This window comes from Falco naumanni, chromosome 1 (genome assembly GCF_017639655.2).
Source record: "Falco naumanni isolate bFalNau1 chromosome 1, bFalNau1.pat, whole genome shotgun sequence".
NCBI lineage: Eukaryota > Metazoa > Chordata > Aves > Falconiformes > Falconidae > Falco > Falco naumanni.
In genome coordinates, this window is record NC_054054.1 from 109,005,823 (window position 1) to 109,029,275 (window position 23,453).

The following is a 23,453-nucleotide window of genomic DNA, read 5'->3' on the forward strand; positions in this document are numbered from 1 at the left end:
TTTGCAGAGGCAAGGAATGCTTTAGTAGATGTTGGCACAGACCTGTGACAGTAACCAAAGTCTATTATATACAATAAGTCTATTATATACACTGCTAAACGAGCAGATGCTGTTGCTCTCTTTAATAAAGAGCCTCTCTTTCTTGGTGTGAATGGAGTGAAGCCAAATATGAATGGGAAACCATGGGAAGGAAAAGTGCCTGCTTGGCGGTGTTGGATGTGCTCTTTGTCATGGGGTATTCAATTTAAGTTCCTGCTTCTAGATGCTGTGAAAACTAATAATGTGTTTTTAATGTTGTTTTCCACCTGTTGTTATGTCCCTTTGAAAATAACCAAACAGAAATCCCACTGTAAGTATTTGTTGGAAGCCTGGACTGAACTCTCAATTTAGTTGGCGGCTTGTGCTGATCCTGTGGAGTATTGATGTAAAAATCTCACAATTCATATCCCAATGTAAATGTTTTCTTAATCGTGTTCCTAAAACAACTTCTTATATGGTTCATTGGAAGTTGTTTGTAGTAAATAGGAGTATTTTGCTATCTCTCAATCCTCGTCTGTTTTCTGTCTGTGGAGAGAATGTACAATTAGCAGGCACAAACCCACCCAGGAAAGTGGTTGAGAAAGCCTAGCAGATAGTGGAAAAAAGCCTGGAAAGTATTTAGAAGAAAGATGATTATAAGTTTGCCACAGAAAAACAGGCTAGCTCAGCCTCTTTTTATCTCAGCAAGCTGCCAGGCGTAGTTTAAGATTTCTGGTAGCTTTGGCTAAAGGAATTGTGGTTTCTAGTAATTTAATGTCATTTGAAACATAACAGTGGGTTTTCTTGTTTTTATTTTTTTAAAGGCAGGGGGGAAAAGAGAACAAAAGCCACTGATAATAAAGCAAAAGTCAGAGAAACAAAAATCACTAGTGCTTGGGCAACCAAAGGTTTTGACACATGCGAGCAACCCCAGGAAAAGGCAATTCTCTGCTGCGGCAAGCCAGGACAGCTGCTGTGATGCCCCAGCATGCTGCCGTGGGGAATCTGGTCAGTCCTTATCAAACCAACCTGGGAAGTGATCCTAAATCTGTTATTGGCCAGGAGTGCCTGGAGTTGTTAAGCTTTAATGGGGAATTCTCTTTCTGCAAGTGGTTAAACACGCATGTTTGTACACGTGCAGAAGTGGCCCTTCAGTGATGAAAGCGAGTGAAGCCAGCCATGGGCTTGAGGCTTTTATCGCTGCAGTTTCCATTGCATGAAGATTATTCTGAATTATTGAAAGGCTTACAGCTTTCCGTGGGGAACAATAATCTCTAGTGTCTAAAGCAAGTGCCTTTCTGTGTTCTTTGCCTAAAGCAATCAATCTGTAAAGAGATGGCATAAAGGTTTTCATGATTCTGGGTGCATACTTGTGGGGAAAAAAGAATTGTCTGTGTGTGTGCTTATCTAAAGAGTGATTGTTGCTGGGAGGGCGGTGAGGTTCCCTGTCATTGCTCACATGTACCTAAACCTTTGGCTGCTTTGATGTCTGCCCTATCTTATAAAACACTTTAAAAAAAAAAAAAAAAAAAAAAAGCTAAAACTAATTTTTCCCTGTTTGCTTTTGAGAGATTTTTAAGCAGGACAGGTGTTAAAAATATATATTTTTAACATCCCAGTTCAGCGAGGCATTCCTGCAAGTTTCTTAATTTAAGGATATGAGAATCCCCATTAAGAGTATCCTTAAGTACTTTCCTGAATCGGAGCCTAAACCAACAAAACCCACGGACAGGGCTTTTAACTGCTTGACAGTGCCTCTTTTAAATTTGTTGAGTCTTTAGGAATCTGGCTGCTGCGCTTTTCAGTGCCTCTACTGTGCTTGCGCTGCAGCTGTTGTTGAATAGGAAGGTCCCTGTAGCTGGACGTAAGGGAAGTACCACCACAGTTAATAACTTCCAGTTGTTTGTACAAACTCATTCATTTCTGTGACTTCTAATACTAAAGGCTTCTTGTTTCTTTATTATTTAAAAGAGAAGTTTTTTCAATCCATGTTTAGTGTCTTTTTTTCTTCTTTTTTCCCCCATGCCTTTTTCTTAAGGATCAAAGGGTTTGGTTCTGTGATGCTTTCTCACATGAATTGCTAGTGCTTACTTGTACAATGTAAGCAAGATTATACCTGTAGTTGTGGCTGCTGGGCTGGGTTCCTCCTTGCTGCTCGAATTTCCCACTCCTCCTATTTCAGCATATTAGTCAATCCCTTTTGTTTCACAGTTATGAAGGTGTTAACTGGGGATCTATACCTGGAAGCATGGAGGTGTTTCTAAACATTCCTGTGAAACAGAGAGCTAAGTGAGAATTATGTTTGACATTGCAGGCAGGAAGCTTTTCCAGCAAAATCCCCATTAATAAATCCTGGGTAAGGCAGGTCTTATATACAGTTAAATCACAGATAGAAAGTTATATTTTCACTGTTGCTTTTAAAGGAGTAGAATTTTCTGCATCTGGCACCATTCAAGAATCCAGCCTGTTCTCCAGCATTGTCAGGTTGTCTTGCAGTGGTTTTGCTACTAATGGACCTCAAAGGGGAAGATTAAAGCAGCAGGTCATTCCTTGATAAGGTTGAGAAGTCTTAGACAAGAAAAAAAAATGCTAAAGTCTCCCCACAGTCTGAACAAACATTTTCACAAAAGTAAATGTAGCTGCTCTTTCTAACATATCAATCTCAGTGGAAAAATCCACTGCTTTGAATGATCAGTTTAGACCTTAAAGCGTTTCCAGTATAATAAAAAGTGATGGAAGAATTCAAGTGCTGCAGAGGGATATAAGTGCCTAACTGTATGGTTTGGCTCTTTCTAGTGTGTGTAGGCATTTCCATTTCCCCAGAAGTATCAATTAAGCTGTATTGACTTTTATTTCTGGAAATGGGAAGCTTTATTCTCTCAGCCAAATAAAGAGCAAGACTGTGGTTTGTTGAAAACTGTCACCCATTTCATACCTTTGCTCTTTTATGTTTCATAAGAAGACATGGAGGATTTATAGGATAAACCCACAGCCAACAGTATTCACATGGGTGCATTTACAAGTAGGTCATTGCACCTGGAAAAGTTCAAATGAAGATTGAGACATTGTGAAGCTTTTAACGTGTTACTTTTGTTGAAATGTGATCAACATACACGAATGTAAAGGTAGATTGCTCACATTGGCATTAAAGGAACCTTGCTGATTTCTCAGCTGATCAACTGGCCCTTCTTAAAATACTCAGTTGCAGCAGGGCAGGGGCACCTAGGATGTGTTCTGCTACAGCACAGGTATCGGTGCTGCAGAGCTGGAGTTGTCGTGCCAGTGTCATTCAGGGAGCAGATGTTCTCCCTTTTTGACATACAGGCTGTCTTAGTATGGATGTTTCTCTTTAGCATGCTCTTTTTTTCTGTTAAAAACCTTCAGTGGCTGTTAGCATTTCAGTTCGTTTTGCAGTAAAGTTTGCAGGAAATGAACCAAGAAGTTGTTGTACCACCGCCAAAGCCCTTGTTTCCTCTGTCCTCATCAGGGTGAAGGCAGCGCAGAATGAGTTGGGACAGCAGATCCTGGCTGACTTCGAGGAAGCCTTTCCTTCTCAAGGTACAAAGGTAAATTGAAAAAATTTGAATTGAAATTGAATTGAATTGAAAATCCCATTGAAAAGTGTTGCTGAAAACTATTCAATGTAATTGTCATTGGTTTTAATCTCATTTTATATGAAGATTTGATCTTTCTCTGTTTCAGGATTTATTTTAAAAAGCAGGCAAGTCTCCCAAGCTGTAGGGTGCTAGGTATATTTCTCACTGTTTCTGAGTGCGGGAGAGAAAGGCCACCCTTCCTTTGTCCCACTGCACCCATCTGCTGCAGCAAGGTCTGCACGCCAGTCGAGGAGTGCCCCAGGCGCTTTGTGGGTGGCCCTGTAGACCAGAGTGGGGTTCCCTCGGCATCTCACCCAGGTTACTGGTTATTTGTTGAACACAAAAGGTTCATGTTGAGTTCAGAGAAAGCCAAGCACCGGAGCTCTGTTGACATGCTGTCAATGAGTTTGTCTCTGGTTTACTCAGGCAGGACAGATGCAGATCTGGGCTAGGGCTAAGGCGTGAAATGTGCTTCCCCAAAACTATGCATCCAAGTGTTTGCAAACAATAAGAGGGGGTAGGTGTGAATTTGAATTTACTTCAAAGAAAACAGTTCTGTCTTCCAGAGTACCAGCTCTGCTGGTTTCTTCATAAAACTAACGAGTACGGAAATGAGGAAACTATTTGGGACAGATCCTTGATGAAGGGGAAATCTGTCTGTGTGAAGGTGCATCAAAAGAGCATTTTTTTTTACGTGTTTCTAAATTTTCTGTCTTCTCCACTAGCATCATGCTATGCACTTATACAGACCAGCAGATGCTACTTCATGTTGCAAACTGATCATCTCTAGACTACTTTGTTTCCCCCATTAATTTGGCCTTAAGCTTAGGAGAAAAGGGGTTTTCTTGTCCCACTTGTCAGCCACTTCTCTTAGCTGTTCCTCAGAATATCTAGGCTGATGAAAGCTCTGGCAGAAGTGGAGGGACAAGGGTTCTTTCTGCAGGTGGAGTTGGCAGCTCTTCTGCAGTAGGGAGCTTCCTGGCTCTTGAGCTATAGAACAGCTTTATGGCCAACAAAATGGAAGCAGCTCAATTTTCATCAGCAGAAGAAAGATGCTCAGTGATAATAAAGACTAGCAGCAGAAGCATCAAACCCAGAAGAATAATGGGGAAGGATAAAAACAATATAATCTGGATGCAGTACAATTTACAATCAGCTGTTCAGCTATTTAACTTTAAATCATTTGTTCCTGTTTATTTTGATAGAGGCCTGGTGGACCCAGCAATGTCCTACGTGATGCGTGTCTAGTCGCCAACGTCCTGGATCCCAGAATCAAACAGGAAATCATCAAGAAGTTTATTAAACAACACCTCTCAGAGTATCTGGTCCTTTTCCAGGAAAACCAAGATGTAAGGAAGCTTAGCAAGCTACATTTGGATTTCACATTTTGCTCTGCTGGCGTTCACAAAGTTCACGTTTCCACAGGTTCCTGTGGTGAAATGTTTCTAACACAAGGGCTCAGCAGCAGCGACCTGCGGGTGTGATGTGGACGGGCAGATGAGTTGGGAGTCAGTGTTGTCTCTGCCAGGATGATTTCCTCCCACCTTAGACATCAGTTTCACATACCAATGCTGGAAATGTTTTCCCCTCATATAAAAAATAAACAAATAAATAAATAAATAAAAGTTAGAGATACTTTCTGCCTTGTAAAGGGTTGAAAGATTAAACTCTGAAAATTGCAAACTCAGAACCTTTGCAAAACAACACCTTCCCTTAAGCAAGTGAAAAAAGAACCCAAAATGCCTAAAAAAGGGGGTGCAGGGATTTCCAGGAAGTGGATTAATCTTTGTAGCTAATTTTTAAACTTCCTGTCCTAATGCTAAAAACCTTTTAAAAGTTTACTATAATCATCTTGGATTTGAAAAACAAATGAAAACAAAACCAACTTTGAATCAAAGTGTATTTTAACAATTCTGAAACTTTAACAGTTTGTGACAGAGAGGAGAAGAAAGCTAAAATGCTTCATTTTAAATAGCATTTTTCCATCAAAGTTTTTTGGATTCATCTTTCTACTTTTTGACCAGAAAGCACTAATATTGGCAGGAAGAAATCCCATCCTGCTCATGTTGGAAGAATTCTTGTAGAAATTTGTGGATCCGCAGTCCCCAGAGTATGAAACCAGCTGAACATGAGAATCCAGGAATTCCTGCATTCTCATCCCACTGTTGACTTTAACCTCTCTGTCTGTGAAACAAAGAGGGGGAGATCAAATGAATTATTATTGGATTAAGTTTTCAATAGTACCCACATGATTTAGGAGTACTGTTATCCTCGTTTTCAACAGAACTTGCTCTCTTAATTCGTACAAGATAGGGTTTTCAGTCTGGCGTGTGTTTAAGGACTTTGAAGAATGACTGTTAGCATTCACAGTGTTATTAATAATAGCCAAGGTCAAGATAGCTTTGATTGATAGCCCAAGCTCCTCTCCGAAACTACAGCAGCCCAGTTAAGCAGTCGGGCTGAATATTAGCAGCTGCTGCTCTTAAAGGTGGTGTTCTCCATCTCCCTCAGGTGGCCTGGCTGGATAAGATTGACAGGCGCTATGCTTGGATAAAGCGTCAGCTGGTGGACTATGAGGAGAAGTACGGGCGCATGTTTCCACAGGAGTGGTGCATGACGGAGAGCATCGCTGTGGAGTTCTGCCATGTCACAAGGTGGGAGTCTGGGGAGCTCGCGATGCCTCTCAGCAGTCACCTTCCTTAAACAAAAGATTGGCCTGTCTTTTGCCAAATGGGTGCTGTATTCATAGTCCTCTAAAGGCAGTCTGCAAATATCTCTCTAGAATTTTCCGTGATTACAAGCAAGTGAACAGTGAAAACCTTGAGAGGTATCACTGAAACCGCACGTACTGTTGGGAGAGTGAGGTGATGTGGAAGTCAAATTTCAATGTAACAGAGAGAAAAAGCCGTAATTTTAGAGATCAGGTGAAATGGTGTGAGCTGACTGTGGTGTGACTGCCTCGGACCATGGTCTTTGCCAGCCAGAGACAGGGGACCAGAGCAGGGTGCCAGCTGCGGTCCCAGTAGCACCATTGCCTTTGGTTTGGGACCCCAGGTTTGGTGCTGTGGGCTTCCCTGGCTGCTGTGGTGCACTGGCTGTTAGGAGATGGGGTCCTGTTACCCACAAGGCTCCCAGCAACCGTGGTTATGTTTGAAATGTGAACTGTAAAGCACTTTTATGTTAGAGAGCATCTTAGGAATTAGCTTGAATTTTGTGATGCAAATCTCTCTAGGGAGTAGACCGAATTACAGTGTTAGGCTTCAGAACTTTCTCTTTAGAGAAAACCACGTTTGTTTTTTCTATAACGCCGCCCCCCCCCCTCCCCCCCCCCTCTCTTTCAGGGCAGAGCTTGCTAAGATAATGCGCACAAGAGCAAAGGAGATCGAGGTGAAATTGCTTTTGTTTGCCATTCAGAGGACGACCAACTTCGAAGGACTTCTAGCTAAACGCTTCTCAGGTTGCACTCTAGCTGACGGGGCTGTGGTAAGGGGATTTCTAAAGAGCAACTCTTTACTCAACAGCTTCTTCAGGAGAAAGAAGCCCCCTCACGTGTGGCTGTGGTAATGGGAGACTGGAAAAGGCATCACCTACAGCCTCGTCTCGCACTGCCGAGTTAGGGTGTTCAGTGTGACTGCACAGTGCCTTGCAGATGGGAAAGTGGTTCTTGATCTTGCAGACAGTGGTAAAGAGGATGGCACGGGGCTGACAAGAAGGAAAGTATGCTGATGGTCTGCTTGTTTGGGTCACCTGGGCTCTGTGCTGTTTGCAGCTCAAGGGACATTGCTATGGAGAACCACAAAGTAATTGTGGCACGGTGACCGCGTTATAATGTTTGTTCTCTGCATGTCGATGGCACGTTATAACTACAGTCCACTGTTCATTTCTGGTTACCACACGTTCTCCGCATGGTACCAACTTTCAATCCCACATCGTTGCGTTAGTTGTACTTGCAGGGGCGTTGGTAGCTGCTTCTTTTCAGTGTCTCGTTTGGTAGATTGTAAAGGCGGAGTCAAGACAAAGAGCTCAGGGAATATCTCTGGGCCGTCTTGGTGCTTTTTGTGCCTGAAGTCTCAGCCAAGAGCTCTGCCAGCCAAGTGCCCTGGGAGCACAGAGTCGACGTGTGGCTCAGAAGCCACTAGTTTGAGGTTGGTTTCTCTGCCCAGCTGGTGTCTTGAAGCCTACTTGGATGCGATAATTCAGCCTACAAGGCAAACCTGCTGGACCCACTTGTAATTTGCTGTAGATCAGTAGGTGTTGCTAATTAAAAAGGGAAATCCTGTAAGGTTTTCCTTCTGGCTGAATTTAGATCTCTTAAAATACAGCTTTATTTTTCTGACAAATTTCATACGAAATTTGCAGCTTTAATTAAATTGGCTTCACTGGGTTGTTAGCCCTTTGGAGAAGGTAGGCACAAAAGCTGTTATAACAGAGAAAAACAGAAGGGGAGGATGTGGCTTGAAATGAAAGAAGCACCTCTCTGTCCCTCTTTCTGATGTGTCTAGAGGCTATAACACTCTGGCTGTCATCATCTGACCTGTTTTAGACACAAAATGAAGGTTGTAATTATAAACAGCTATCTATCTAGGGAGTGCACAGTGGGGCCAAGCAGTCTGGTGGGAGCAGGGATGCGGGATGTGCTGCGGCGGCAGAGCTGGGGGGTTCTGCTGTCGTCTGTCCTCCCGCTGGAGCCACTTTGGAGTGTGTGGTTTGAGGGAGTGGAAATTTGACAGGGGTCAAAAATGCCCCCTTCACGAATGGTTCAGGCAGAGCGGGTGAGCGTGGGTGCAGGAAGAGCAGGCTGTAAGGGTGTTGAGGATGCAGTGTGCTGGTGGAGCGATGGAGAGGAGCCAGACTCCAGCCCTGTACCAGGAGTGTGCTCTAACCTTGATGGGGCGGCACTGCCTGGCACCCCACAGTCACCTCTCTACTTGGAGAAGACAAACTGCTGTACAGTGCTTTGAAGGGCTTAGTAAAGCAAAATATGAATGCAGCTGGGTGCCAGAGGGGACGAAATAGACTGTTCTCTAAGGAGCTTCCTCTTTTTTTTTTAACAGAAAAAGCCAGAAGTGCCACCTCCCTCCGCCAACCCATTTCTGGAGGATGAAACTGGGACAGAGGCAGATGAGATTGTGATCGAGAAAAGCGATATGGACAAAGTAAGTCTTTGAAGTTCTTCAGTTGTCAGTGGGGCAGCCTCTGCGTCAAAACCTCTAGTGGTGCCTAAGCTTTCCGCATCACATTGATTTGAAAGATTTGTTTTCACAGCAATTAATTTAGCCCAGTTTTGATCCTCTGTGCAGCGTACAGGCTCCCAGTACGACCATGGTTTCCTCTGGCGCACTTCACTGAAACCAAAGAAATCTTGATTTCAGTTAATAGTGCGGAGACAGTCCTGCCATATGGGAGTGGGTTGGATTCTGTTCTAGTCCATGCAGCAGCAGCAGCTCAAATCTAGCTACAGGATTTCTGTCAAAGGAAGACAAACTAGCATAGCTGCGTTTTCAGATCCCAGAAGAAGCTCCCACTACAAACAGTTGCAATTCATATTTTGCTTTGTCAACCAGGCAGACTAAGTCTGGAGTCACCAGGCAACTCATTGAACTTTCAAGTGTTGGGTTTAGATTTTTCACTCCAGATATATTACTTCTGGGATTTTTATCTCTGTAGTGCTTTTCTTCCATTACCTCTGCAAAGCAGGTGCCACCTAACCACTTGTAAAGGCACTGGGTTTCCAAAGCCCTCTGCAAACATTAAAGGAGTGAATAGTAAACTCAATTGTTTTAATTGGCACCGATATCAAAGCCTGTAAGCCCCATATTTCTTTACTCACCAGGTGGATGTTTTCTAAGTGTTCAGTTGTAGGTTGCTTGAAGCAGGTGCCCTCTCCTTATTCAGTGAGTTTACAGCCCTGTAAACGGGCCATTTACAGGTGGTATCCTGACGGATCACGAGGGCCCTAGGACCTGCTCAGATCCGTGCCCCTGGGGAGACTGGGGGGTGGTAGTTGTCCACCAGCACAGTTTGGTGCACTGCACCCCCTCCAGATTTTCACATGATAAAGGCAGCCCTCCGCCTTCCATCCACAGTGTTGGAATGGTTAAGGAAAGTTTTTCTCTTTCCATTAAAATACAGCTGGACTCTCAGTGATCTGGAAGATGGTGGCTGGGGACTTGGGGAGACACGTGTGGTGTGTTTTTCATGAAGAGCTTGCTTTCCACTCTCTGTAATAGCTGAGAGAAGGTTGGCTTTGCTGTGCAGTGTTGGGATGAGAGGACAACCTTGGAGAAGTCAGTGGTGTTAGAGGGCAGGTGAAGAGATAATTGCAATAACTAGGCTGCTTAGGGCTGGTTTGATTGAACAGTAGAATGCACTGCCCTGGCCAGAAGCAGTTCAGGTGCTTCTGAGAAAGGAACCGCTCTGCTGCCTGCCCATGGGGAGGCTGGTACGAAGCCATCCACTGAGCTATCCCTTGAAACGCCAGTTGTGGTGAGGTTGCCCTCTCTTTCTGGGTATGCCCTGTGGTAATGCTCAACACAGTGCGGGACTCTGCTGCAAGGGCAGCTGCCCCCCAGGCACCTGTCTGCCAAATGGGGACCCTGTGGGCTCCGACATCTCAGTTTCAAAGCTTGTGGTTAGTGCTGGTGAGTTCATGGTGGAGGTCTCATCTTCTGCTGCCACTAGCTGAAGAAGAGAAGGGATGGGAAGGGTTGAAGATGAGTTTTGAGTGGTAGAGCTCTTCCAAGACACTAGTCCTGACAATTCAAGACACTTGGGAGTGTAAGGGAGCACAAGAGTTTGAGGCGGGGGGGAATCCATGTTAAAAAAGAACCTCTTTTAGTAATCCTAGCAGTTTGATTTAATCTGTTTACTTTGGATTGTAATGAAAGGAAATTGGGCCAGCTGCAGACCTCCTTACTGTGACAACAGTAACCTTTTATTATTTCCATCAAACTCAAGGAGGAAATAGCTTTAACATCTGCAGCTTTTGGATGGGATTGCACACTCAGAAATACAGCTTCACTGCTACTGTTAAAAGATTTAGTATTCTCTCCACCAGACATGCTGGGAATAGCATGATGCAAAGACACACGCGCACACGCAGAAAACCAGTCCTGCTCTAGGAGTTGGCTCTTCCAGCCTGGTAAATCATAAACATCATGAATCTGCAACCCTGTGTTGGCGCTGCCATCCTGGAGACTTGGCAACTGGAAGGTTTCTGTAATTCCCACCTATTGTTTTCCTCCCGGCTCCGATGAGCGGTGTGCATCCGGCAGGAATGGGCAGGCACTGGCAAAGGGGCTGGGGTGGGGAATGCCGGGTAGTGGCTCTCTCCCAAAGCCGTAAAAACGTACATTCTCCAGTCGTGCTCTTAGCGAGAAGGTTAATGAAGCCAGTCTCATAGAGGTGGTCTGGTCTCCATAAAACCGTTTGCTCACTTTTGGTTTGCAGGCGTATATTAGTACTCATTGTGTCTCTGAGTCTTAATCATTGCTGAGAAATGCTTTCCTTGTCATTCTCTGCTATTTCTGCAAAAGACTTAGTGCCACCTCCTCTGACATTTGGGAGAGTATGTCCTTTAGGCTCTGTTGTTTTGCTTTTCTTCTGCTAAGAAAAAAAAAATTTCAACTGGAAAAATTCGTATCTTCATTGGCTGGGAGCTGATCCTGGCTTTTTGTGGAAAGAGGCAAGATTCCATTCCAGAGTCACTGCAGCCCTCTTTGCAGGCAATGAAAAATTGTCAGCTTGCCGGGAAGCAACAAGAAAAATTGTCTATCAGTAAAAAAAAAAAAATATCATAATCTAGCTGTAGGGCAAAAATGAGCTTAAAGGTCCTGCCCAGCCTGGTACCTGAACATGCACAAATTGAAGCATATGAGTGGTCCTGGTGGCTTCAGTGAGATGTGCTTGGCCACAGTGGAGAGTGCAGTACTAAACTAAAATGAGACTAAACCGGATGACTCCTAAATGACACATGTGCTTAATACTCTAATGTGACTTTAAAATAGAAGTCTTTGCATCCCCAGAAACGTGTTTCACGGTGAAAGCAGTCCTGTAATGTTGCCTGTATCATTCCAGCTCCGCCGGTAATTACATGCTGTTTATCTAAATAAAATTCATCCTGATGAAGTCTTAATGTTGAGTTATTATTCTTAATGTTCTAAAATGTAGGGATTTTTCAATGGTGCTTGCAAGTAACTGCTACGTTTAATTTCAGAGGTGACTAGTGGAGTGTTGTTACTGTTGGAAGGGTTCAGCAAGGTTTTATTTACGAACTGCATTAAGATTCTTCTACTGAAATCTGTTAGCATGGAGCAGCCTTCTCTTTAAGGCTAAGAATATTTTACAAGTGAAAGGATAATTCCTTGGAATACTAACAGCTCTGTTAAGAGGAAGAGGCTGTGTATACTGCCAATTATATATGCCTTTGATTATTTGACAGCAAATTCCTGTGTTGTAATATTTCTGAAGACTTAAATCCTTTTGTGCCGTGGCGTTACTGTTTCTTCTAGGTCTTACAGGGCAGGTTTGAAACCAACTCTCTAAATGTTTTCTTACAGCCAAAGAAGCCAAAGGTCCCTGACAATCCTTTTCATGGCATTGTTTCCAAGTGCTTTGAGCCTCACCTTTACGTGTATATCGAGTCCCAGGACAAGTGAGTAACCAGCATGTTCTTTTGGGCTTATTTGCTTTTGAATGTGTATTGCAGTTGGATTGTACTAGATTCTGTACTCAAGCCGCAGAAAATTAATTTCCTGAAAGTCTGCTTCCTAATTTCATCAGGAGCAGTATTCGTGGTTCAGGAAGGTTAGAATGAGTGGGACTGTTGGTTGGGCAAAAATGAGTGTTCAGAGGGCTGTGGATGTTGGTTTCATCTGTAATTGCAAAGGCCTGCAGGAACGATGCCCGCTGCCATTCTGCAGAGGCTTAGTGTTTCTGAAATTGCTTCTGTTGCCTCTGCAATTCCCACTGCAGACATATGCCTTTCTTTCGTCTCATGCCTTCCACAAATAGTAGGTTTGCTTTTTCTGTAAAATACACATGTGGCTTTGTGGCAGAGGAGTTTCAAGATTTGCTTTGTAGAAGTTAGTTATTTGAGATCCTTAGATGAAAGCTGCCGTAGATGAGCTGGCTGTAAGATAACATTATCACTGCTCACAGATTGGGACTTTGTCAGGGGCGTTAATCCCTGGACCACTTCTTCATCTTTGTCTTTGACTTGCAGCAAAATAACTTGAATGAAAGGAGCTTTCAGCTTAGAGCTCTGCAAAGTTTTTGGAGCTCTCACCACAATGTCTTGTGCACCTTGATTCACACCAGGGTTTAAATAACATCTCTGTAACAACTGCAGCACCAGCTGGGAGAGGAGGTGGTTGAAGAAGGTCCAATACAGCCTTTTAGTGCAGGTGTGTGGCTGGAAAGGAGAAAGAGGTGCCTGCCTCATGTAACTCATCTGTGCCCTTCTGTCTTCCAAGGACTTACACATGACAGAGTGCATAACTTGAGGCTCATACCGTCCTGATTTTGTCCGTACTCCAAAATAGCCATCTTGAAAAAGCTTTCCTGTATCCTATCAACCTTTTATGCTTTTTAAATAAATAAATAAAACCTTGCACAATGATCTGTCATGCTGCGTTTAGGTTCCGCAGTATAACAAAGGGAAATGGATATTTCTCCCCCCTGCCCTCAGCCCAGCTGAGCTCAAACTTATTTGAATACTTCTTCCTTTCTCACTGGGGGCCATTTTAATCCCCATTTTGGTAATTCTACCCCACTGTGCTCCTAGCCCTTTCAGTTGCTTTTTTTTCCCCTCCTTTTCCTTTACAATCATGAGATGTTTTATACTAGCTTTATAGCCACAGGCTGCAAGGAGTTCAAAGGAAAACTGCCACAGTATTCCCCATGCTGCCCGTCTGCCAAAAATTGCTTTCCTTTATGATTTTCCTCTCTTCTTCCCCCTTTGATTGAACTTTTGCGGAATCTGTTGATGTCTGAAAATGAGGAGTTGCTTGGATAATTAATCGTATGTTTGGGCTCTGAATAGTGAGCATAGTGTGATAGTTTTCTTCATCATTGCCCTAAGTCTGTGGCAGGAAGCAGCCTGGACCTTTTCTTCTGAAAAATTGTTGCCATACGCATTTCAAGATACACAGTGCCAAAATCTGTAGCAATTTAAGAGGAGACACCTGAAAGAAAGACTTTAAAGATGCTGCTCCCCACCCTTCGCTGCAGTGTAAATATCAGATTTCTTACCAGCGAAGCAGATTTCCCTGCTGCCCCGTTGGGATGTGTGTCTTTAGCTCTTCTTTGCGGCCTGTTGGAGCAGCAGAGGCATACACATGTGAGCTGAGCTGCTCTGCTGGAGTGAAGGAAGAGCTCCATCAGTGCTGGGGGTATGCAGAGCTGTGGTTAAGTGTGCTGAAATGCATGTGTGCATTCAGATGCTTCGGAAAACTGGCACTTTGTGATGTGTGTTTATGGCCTCGTGAGCAGATGGGCTTCCAAAATACCCAGTCCGTGGAAGCTGCCCTAGAAGTGGTCCAGGCATCTCAATGCCATTGGCCTGCCCCAGCACCCAACAGATACCAACTGTTCACATCACTGAACAGACCAACTTACTGAGCACTGTGGTGTTCTCTCATGCAGCTGAGGAGCTGCCTGCTTTTCCTCTTGATTGCCAGAGATGCAGAAAAAGCACTGAATGGGTTGAGTGAAAGAAAGATGAAAGAGGAATATAGGAATGAAAGGATTTAAGAACCAGAATAAAATTCCCTTTATATGAGTTCATTTCATGTTTCTCTTGGTTAATTTGGTGAGTTCTTGCTCCCAATGAATATGCTGCTGTTGGGAAATACCACATCTGTACTACCAGAGAATATCTTGGAGCTTTTTTGCAGATTCTATAGAGAAAATGTTCATTTTCTGTAGCATTCCTGCCGCCTTCATGTTTTAACTCCCAGTAGCTTTTTCTGCCAAATTCTTTGTGCTCCCATTGTACCACACAAAGGTTGTTAGCCTTCCTATTTGTATTTTGGGCCAACTGAGACTGTTGTGAAAGTTTGATTGACACCAACTGAGGTGTGCATTAATAATATATTAGTTCCCTTAGTGCACAATATCCTGATGTTTGCTTGTGTCAATCCCATGCTGAGATAAGAGCAGTCCTCACAGCCTGCCTTTGATGGGCAGTTTCTCCAGGTTAGGATCAGAACAAGCATGAAGCTCTAGCGCTGCACTCCCAGATCTTTTGGACAGCTGCGTTTTCTCGTCCATCCCCGTTGACAAGACCTTGGGGGACCAGGAAAATGTAGATACATTTCACTTTGCCTCGGAGAAGAGGCGAACATGTGGAGTAAGCATAAAGAAACAAAAGCCATTGACATTCCTGACCGTGTCTTGAGACTGAGAGAACGAGAAAGAAAAAAAAAAGTGGCGGGTGAATGCTAAGAAAGCTCCGCTTTGTTGCCCAGACGGAGCAAAGTGCAGATGCAGAGGTGGAAATGCAGCTGTTTAATTTAGTGGGCCTTTTGACAAGGAGCAAGCCACGTCCGTTTTACTTGAGAACCTGAAGGAATGCTTCAGCTTGCAGCACGTGTGAGCCCTCCTGCAGCAGCCATCTGTTTGGCTCTCCTGCAGCTACGGGGGGAGGTATATTTTGCTTCACTGTGGTCGAATACAATCAATGCTTCACTTCAGCATTCAATTGCTCTTGCCAGTGTGTAGAGATTTATCACATCAGTTGAGCAGCCTGATGTTTTTACAGTTCTTGTAACAAAGCCGAGGAACTGTGTGTATCTGTGGAATCAGAGCTATGTAAAGTGCTCAAAGCAGCAAGCAATAAGCCTGACAAAAGGGGCTACTCATCTCTGCAATCGCCTATGAGCCTAGCTTAAGCCAAAGAGCCTTGCTTCGTGGTTTAAAGCCCTGATATTGCAAGCATATTTCTGTAGATTTGTTTGGTCCGGTGGATCATCCACGGCAGGAGCTCATCCGTTTTGGTGCAGCAACCTGTAAGTTTCTCAGGGACGAGACAGGGCACCTTTTCTACTTGTGCAGTGCTGTGCATTCGTTGGGAAACTGGAGCCAGAGTGGGCTTGCTCTTTCACACGACAGAAAGAAAGGAAGGACAGAAACTGCGGAAGAGTTTTCATGGTTGGCAGGGTTTTTTACCCCTTCCATTGGCAGAGGTGAGTGAGGACGTGCTGAAGAGCCTCAGCTGCCGTGCCATCAGTAACACCATGCCCATTCTCACGTAGTGTCTTTGCATGAGCTCTCAGTTTAGCCGTTACACCCTCAGCAGCGAGAGGCATGAAGGCTGTGCCGTAGGAAGGGGAGAGCTGGGGGAAGTAGTGGAAGTGGGAATATAAAAGAGAGGAACTTCACAACTCCATTTGGGCATGTTGTCTGAAATGTCTATGCATTCCTCAAAAGCCAGACTTCCTTGTGGAGGGTTGTGTGTATTTGTGCGTCTGGGGGAGGAGGTTTACTGCTGATTTAGTTCATCTGGCAAAGGTTACTCTGCTTAGCTGAGCTCTGGTGTCAGGAGAGCTGGTCTTGGTTCTTGACACGGATGTGCTGTCACTGGAGGAGTAGGACCAGAGGAACTCCCCAAGATCAGAAGACTTCTTTGGTTCTGTATTGATGGTTCTGGCCCTCTGCCATGCTAGAAAGCCTTTTTGTCGTGATGAAATGGTGGGAGTGAAGTTTATTGTTGCCTAAAGATGAAAATATTTGAGTAAGGACTAGGCTATAATGAATCACTGGAGACAATAGGAAGGCTTTTTATGCTTTTAAAAAGACTTTAAGTAGGAAGTGCACTTTGTGCTCATGCTAAATAAAACTTCTTTAAAAGACGTGTGAAGTTGTGCAAAACCAGGTGGTATCCAAATGGGACCAAGAAATGGCAAATGGCACAGCATTTTGAGCACATCCCTTTAAAAGCCGTATTCCCCGAGCTCTGCTCCGGAGGCTGCTGATAGGGGAAGCCCGACTGTTACTTTTGCCAGTGCCAGGAATGAAACTTGAGCGTACACTTTATGCACTTGCATCAAATGTGCTGAACCCAGTCCTGGCAGACTTGCGAGCTTTTATTTGTGACTGGAGAACAGATTGAAGCTGCCACTAAAACTGTTCAGTACAAAAGGTCATTACTCATCAGTCCAGTCCACGTTCTTGTGTGAGCTTTGTGCTGAAAGGGTGGAGATAAGAAAGGGCTGGAATACCTGACTGCTAAAATCGGAATGTGTTTGCTGGTGTTGCAAGACAGGGCATCTGGTTTTAAGCATTATTCTCTCTCTTCCCTCCGTTTCCTCCCCCAACATACTAAAATATCTTTATGTATTTCCCCCGCATCAGAAATCTGGGCGAACTGATTGACAGGTTTGTGGCTGACTTCAAGGCTCAAGGTCCCCCCAAGCCCAACGTGGATGAAGGAGGAGCTGTCCTGCCCAGCTGCGCTGACCTCTTTGTGTACTACAAGAAGTGCATGGTGCAGTGCTCCCAGCTCAGCACTGGCGAGCCGATGATAGCCCTGACCACCATATTCCAGAAGTACCTTCGGGAATACGCCTGGAAAATTCTGTCTGGAAACCTGCCCAAGTGAGTTTCGTTTCCCAAATGTTGCAGCACCGTCTGGTGAGACATTCCAGTGAGGACCAGATGCTTTGTGAAGATAATAAATACATACTTGTGAGCACTTCTGTTTCACTCTCAAAGAAACCATGTAGCAACAATATAACTACATTTACTTCACAATTTTCTCAAAAGTTCAGTGCATTGCACTGAGAAACAACAAGAGACCAAGTGGACATTGTTTTTCTTTTAAGGGCCCCTTGAGGATAGCTTCATATTTGGCTTTGACTAGTAGTCAGATTTACAGTTTCTTGAAGTTCCTTTTGAAATGCCAGCCCGAGTCTCTTTGGAGAGTTCTGGCCTGCAGAATTGCACTTACCCTGCTACTTGGGTAACTGATTTAATACTCTGATTCTTAGCTGCCTTAGCTCAACATTATACATGTAATAATTTATAATGAAGGTGGTTTATTTGTGTGATGCTAAAGTGCTTACTGGTAACTCGTTCTGCTCTGTAACGTTTTACATATGTGAATAAAATATGTAGATGTAAATCCAGTGGAAAAAAAGGAAATCATTATGAGTTTACACCAATATGGGTAAGTGTACAGGCTAAAGGAGCTCCTTGAGATATTGCCAGCCTTCACTACAGATAATTTTGTATGCTGTTTGCCATCTTCAGTTTGTTTCCCTTGTAAACCTGGGAGCAGCAGAATGAGTTTCTGAAACCAGTAAAATCTTTTACAGATGGAAGGGGAGAGAGTTACATCCAGACAAGTGGAAAGATAAATTTAATGTGCATTCTCCATCAGACCTCAGTTGCATTCTTTATACACATTTTTTTCGTGTGCTCCATTTTCGCTGTCCAAGATAAATATCACTGTCCTATTTTTTTAATGGATTTGGATTATAAAAGATTGAGAGGTAGGGAATTTCCTGACTTTGAACTGTTCTGAGTCTTTCTTTGTTGATACACAGCAGTTAATCACTGGAAGACAGTGGAAAGCAGCGGTATCTTTTATAATTTACTGTGTTGATATCATCAGTTTTTAAAACAGGTTACCAAAGTTTCAAATGCGTGCTGACATCTGTTTAGTACCGAGAAGATAAATATGATATGCTGCCTGATAGTTACTGAGATTTTTCTGTAATCTTTAATTAAATTTTGAGTACCTGGCAGTGAGGGTGAAGCTCGCTGGGGAAGCCGTATTCCACTTGCATCTTAATCTATCGTGTTGCCAATGAGCAAGTTGCCCTTTGCTGGAAGACTTGATACAAAGTTCTGTTTGTCTTTCTAAAAGATAATCCTTAACAAAAATAGCTGTTGTGGGTTTGATGTAGAATGACACTGACCAGTGTTGCACATGGCATTGGACTTTGTGGTCACAAGGGCTTTTTATGACATTGAAATCTAGTAGTAATTTTGCAGTGTGTGCGTGTCTGTACACCTGAAAGCCTTACAGGTTTTGTGTTTGTTGGGTTTTTTTCCCCCCAGGACAACTAGCAGCAGCGGTGGGCTCACCATCACTAGTTTGCTGAAAGAAAAGGAAGGCTCTGAAGTGGCAAAGTTCACCTTGGAAGAACTCTGCCTCATTTGCAGCATCCTTAGTACTGCAGAGTACTGCTTGGCAACCACCCAGCAGGTGAGCTTTCCTCTATAGCACCTCTGAGGTGGCACCCAGCAGCAGCCCCTCTTCTGTCACGAGATGCTGTGCTGCTCCCTCTTCAGGGGCAGGCTGCTGTGGAGACTGGAAGAGTCAAAAGTACTAAAATAGCCATAGTAGTATCTGCTCTGCGTAGCATCCCATTGATTATTACACTATTAAATCTCTATTTCAAAGAAAGAACTGATTTTGTTGTTTCTACATGAGAAAAGTCATTTGCTTGTGATCCTGCTTTGCAGCATCAGTTTTAGATTAAATCCTTTTATACTTGTTACATAATTTGTTTTGGATTGGGGACCAATTTTTTTTTTTTTTTTTTTTTTTTCAAATACACTTCTCATGGTTCATGATCTCCTAAAACAAGAAAACTAGTAATTCAAAATAGGTTTGGGAAAACATGTGCATGAAATATGGGGGCAAAGTGGAGTGAAGAGAGGAGGTATTTATGCTGATATGCTTTGCACCCACAGTGCTTGTTACATTAAGGTGCTTTCAAAATGCCTCAGGTCAGTAGATGAACTGTGATGTTTGGCTGTATCAAGGCCTCTCCACCACTAGAACTGGAAATCCTCCTCCTCCTCCTCCTCTGCAGTCTGGGCACAGGCAGAGTGTTGAAAAACATCTTTATTAGTAGGACAGGTGCCACGGCATTAAGCTAGTACATTAGCATGTCATACTAAAATTACATATATGACCTTGGAGGTTGACTTCTTTGAGGACACAATGCCACTGTAGGCCATCCTGGCAGGTCAGTCTGGGGTGTCCAACGAGCTTTCCAGCGTTCACTGGCTGAGTTTTGGATATAGTCTGGGCACAGATTAGGTTTTAAGAGGTTGATTTTGCCAGGACATAAGTTTTCAAGAATGGCCATTTCAAGTCAGAAAGCTGATCTCTCTGTTGCTTGTTTTGTTTCCTAACAGTTGGAAGAGAAACTCAAAGAAAAAGTGGATGCAAGTCTAGTGGAGAGAATCAACCTGACGGGAGAGATGGACACTTTCAGCATGTATGTTCAGCAGATGCATCCTCCCACAAAGTTTCAAACATCCTAGTTTGTCAGCCAGATGGTGCTGGAGTAATACAAGCCCAAGATCCCAGTGCCGCAGGACGCAGCCAGCAGTACGACCCACCCAGATACACAGCGTAGGCATGGGCATTTCCCTGGTGAAGGAAGGGTCACCCTTTGGCTGGTCCAAAAGCAGCGGTAGTACAGACTTGAGGTGTAGTTGTTCCCCATCGTCCCAGCCAAAGGAACAAGAGCACTGGAAAGGGGAAAGGAAACAGTGAGTTTCCATTTGAAACATCATTTGCATCTTGGCAGCTCTGTGAGGTGGCTGTTACATTTCAAGAAAGGAAGCTATTTCAGTACATTCCTTCCTGCTTTAACTTCCCACTGTTAATCAGCAGCCTTGTCAGTATGATCAAACCCCATTTCAGATGACATAAAAGACTGATCCAATCTTATATTTGGGGATTATAATTGAGAGAAGATTACCATTCATTAAAATAACTTTTCACGTAACGACACTAAAAATATTCTCCTCTAACATCCACTCCTCTCCACCACTGACAAGCAGACTGAATACTTTTTGAGAGAAGGAAATTGAGGCAAAAAAATAATTCTTTTGCCTTACATCAGACAAAAGAAAAACCTTGGCAAAGCTGGGAGAATAATCCCTATCACCAGCTCTCCTTCTCCCTGAAGCTGAGATTCAGCCCAGATAGCAGCAAGATTTTTTTTCAGATGATTTCCTTCCTGTGATTCCTCCTCTCTTGCTCCAGTGGGCAGGATCCCACTGAATCTCCATCCAGGTTTTTCACATGGTTAGGCTCCGTTCCAGGCTGCAGAGTCTCCCTTCCCTTTAGATGTTTCTCAGACGTTTTAAAGAGTGAATCCCTGACCGAAAGCTAGGGTTGCTGTGTCAAAGCAAGCAAAGTAGCTGGGGAGTAGAAATAAAACATGCCATATGATGGGGTTTTCTTAACGTGGACAAATTGAGGGTGAGTTTTGCATTTTGTCATGACCTGTCTTGAGTTGCTGCTCAGTTTCTCTGGTGGCTGACTCACGAGGTGGTTGGTCGTAGGCAGCCAATATGATGTATTTTGGAAATCATGTAAAAGTATAGTTGACATTTTCTGGTTTGGACAGCTTTAAAGTTAAACTGACAGGCCTGATGTATCTTGTAGCAAAGGCTTTTTAATTGACTTTCGGTCTGTTCCAGTATAGCGCTTTGTCCAGTCTTCTGTCAGTGTAAGTCATTGCTATAAACCTCTCTGGCGTTTGCTCTTTCAACATCAAACAAGTTGTTTCTTTGGGGGTTTGATGTTAGGCATGGTCATAAAGAAAGTGATAAAACACTGCTGTTTACATACCCGGGAAAGTGTTTATTCCTTCTCAGAAAGGAGAGTGCAGAACCACCCCAAATGTGTATGAAGTGATCAGCTGGGGCGGGTGGTGTGTTTACCCCTGGGGTGGCTAACCATGTTCTTTAGGAAACGTGGGGAAAATTATGAGCTCTTCTTGAAGCTCAACCAAAGGAAAAGTATTGTCATGTAAATCCAGGAATCCAGGGTTCCCACCTCCTGCCCTACTGCTCTGTTGTGAGATTATGGGCAGCGTTCAGAGACCCCTTGAAAGCCTGAAGTGTTGAGCTTGCCGTAGTAAGAACTTGCCGTGCTAGGACGATACTGCTCATTTATGGCCTCGGCTTCCTGATCTATCAGCTTCTGTGCTTTTGCCAGGGGTTGTTAGGAGGATTCAGTAACTGCTGCTGAAGTACTGTTATGTGCTGCCTGGGGCAAAGGTTTGAAGTGGCTTCTAGCAGAACCAGGGTGTGAGCCCTCTTGGCGCGTCATGATGCTTTGCATTTGCAACGTGCTTCTTGCTGCACCGTTACTCCTCTACAGCAGGTGTTAATTTTGAAGTGTAGACAGATCTAAGTTTCTCTCCCTGTTTGCAATCTTGTGGTTTATAGGTGAGAACCTGTACTTGGTGAGCCAGCTTGGGACGGCTTCCTGACATGTGGAGGCTAGTGGTGAAGTCGCTTTTTATCCCACTGCGAGGGTTGTGTTTCATTTGGGTGCTGAATTGCGACTCTTTCCTACAAGTCACTGACAGCAGGTGCCCTGCAGGAGTCAGCTGTGCCCAAGAGCTGGTTATTTCAGTTCAGCTCCCTTGGCACTGCCTGAGCTGGTGGAATCCCCCAAGGGAGTGAATCCTGTAGTGCCCAGCAGAAGCAGAGGCACCAGCAGAAATGGTCACAGGCTTTTTTTATCCTAATGCAAGTTTCAGATCGTGTAACTTGAAGCCAGTAGTCGCTTTGTCTGCCATACTAATTTTTCCAACTAATTTTGGATGAGTTTGCCTTTACAAAAAAATTAATTGCTCTGAAGGAACACTCTTTTATTTGACATCCTGTTCCAGTCCTTATGTGCTAGAGCTCTAGGAAAGGGAGCAGATGACCTCTGTGCAGAGCAACACCCAGATCCCAGCAGCAGTTAGGAGTGGGTGATGCCATATCTCGATGAGGAGGGGGACAGTTAAAAGTATTTTGAACCGTGAGCTCCAGAGTAGTACCCAGAACTTCACAAAGAAGACGAGGAGGTGAAGGATGGTTCAAGGAAGCATTGGTCAGATTTCTTCTAGATCTGCGATTCCCATCTGTGCTACCAGCATGAGAAAGAGCAAAAGTAAAACCCAGTTCTTACGTATATAATCCTGGAGTTGTAAACAGGCATCTGTGGCAGATTTACAGTTTACACTGTTTTTAAAAACTGTACTTACTTAGTGAAACACAGTCACTTATTACTTCTGGCAGCAGTTGTCTGTAATGTGAGTGCTGGGTTACGTGCCCTTGAGGGTGGTCTGAGCTGCTGCAGACAGTGTTTCTTGGCTGTTGTTTTAGGATCAGTTGCACCTTTATGCACATTGTAATATGGTGGCATCAAATATGTCTCTAAGCAATATCACGCTGTTTAAAAAAAAAAAGGGGGGGGGGGGGGAGGCAGGGAAATGTGTTTGACTAATGTGTCCTTTAGTCTGGTGTATGTCTCCGAGAAACTCAAACAATGGATGGCGGCAATCCTAGACATAGTGTAAATAAGACCTCTGCCTTGATCTTCTCAAATGGGAGACACATTGAGAAGTCATACAGATGTACTTTTATAAATCCTCTTTACATACTCCTGTGAGTAGTAGACTGTTGACTGAGCAAGTGGAGAGATGATAAAATGTTAGTTTTATGCAGACGGGATTAAATTCAAAGCCAAGTCCCAGTCTGGGCTTGGTACTCAGGGGTTTCTCTTCTTCCCGATGAGAAGGTGGGAGTTACCCCACCTGACACCTTTGATCTCCAGCCCTTTCTATGTGTCACAACAGAGAAAAGTCAGCTGTAAAAAGATGTCCTCTGTATGCTAAAGCCCATTGTATAGCTCCCTGACGGACAGCTTGCAGAACTTCCCGGCTTCTTTTCAGTCCAAGTTTTAGCCGTGCATATTCACAGCGTAATGCTACTGTCAGCTAATAGATGATTTTCCTCTCCTCAAATACGCCAGTTCTGGCACTGTGTTGCCAAGTTCTATTCTAAAACTGATGCTTGATTTTTTTTTGT

The 23,453-nt window shown here is 43.9% G+C and overlaps 1 protein-coding gene across 5 annotated transcripts in view; it reads left to right on the top strand.

Annotated features, from left to right (window-relative positions):
* VPS53 (VPS53 subunit of GARP complex) overlaps positions 1-23,453 on the top strand; it is a 67,445-nt gene that overhangs the window by 22,888 nt on the left and 21,104 nt on the right. For all 5 annotated transcript variants that reach the window (XM_040617879.1, XM_040617906.1, XM_040617915.1 and 2 more), the window contains 9 exons: positions 3,506-3,584; positions 4,820-4,963; positions 6,126-6,268; positions 6,956-7,097; positions 8,669-8,770; positions 12,173-12,267; positions 16,968-17,210; positions 18,678-18,825; positions 19,767-19,849. In XM_040617879.1, the coding sequence (XP_040473813.1) occupies positions 3,506-3,584; positions 4,820-4,963; positions 6,126-6,268; positions 6,956-7,097; positions 8,669-8,770; positions 12,173-12,267; positions 16,968-17,210; positions 18,678-18,825; positions 19,767-19,849 (1,179 nt within the window). The remainder of the gene's footprint in view (positions 1-3,505; positions 3,585-4,819; positions 4,964-6,125; positions 6,269-6,955; positions 7,098-8,668; positions 8,771-12,172; positions 12,268-16,967; positions 17,211-18,677; positions 18,826-19,766; positions 19,850-23,453) is intronic.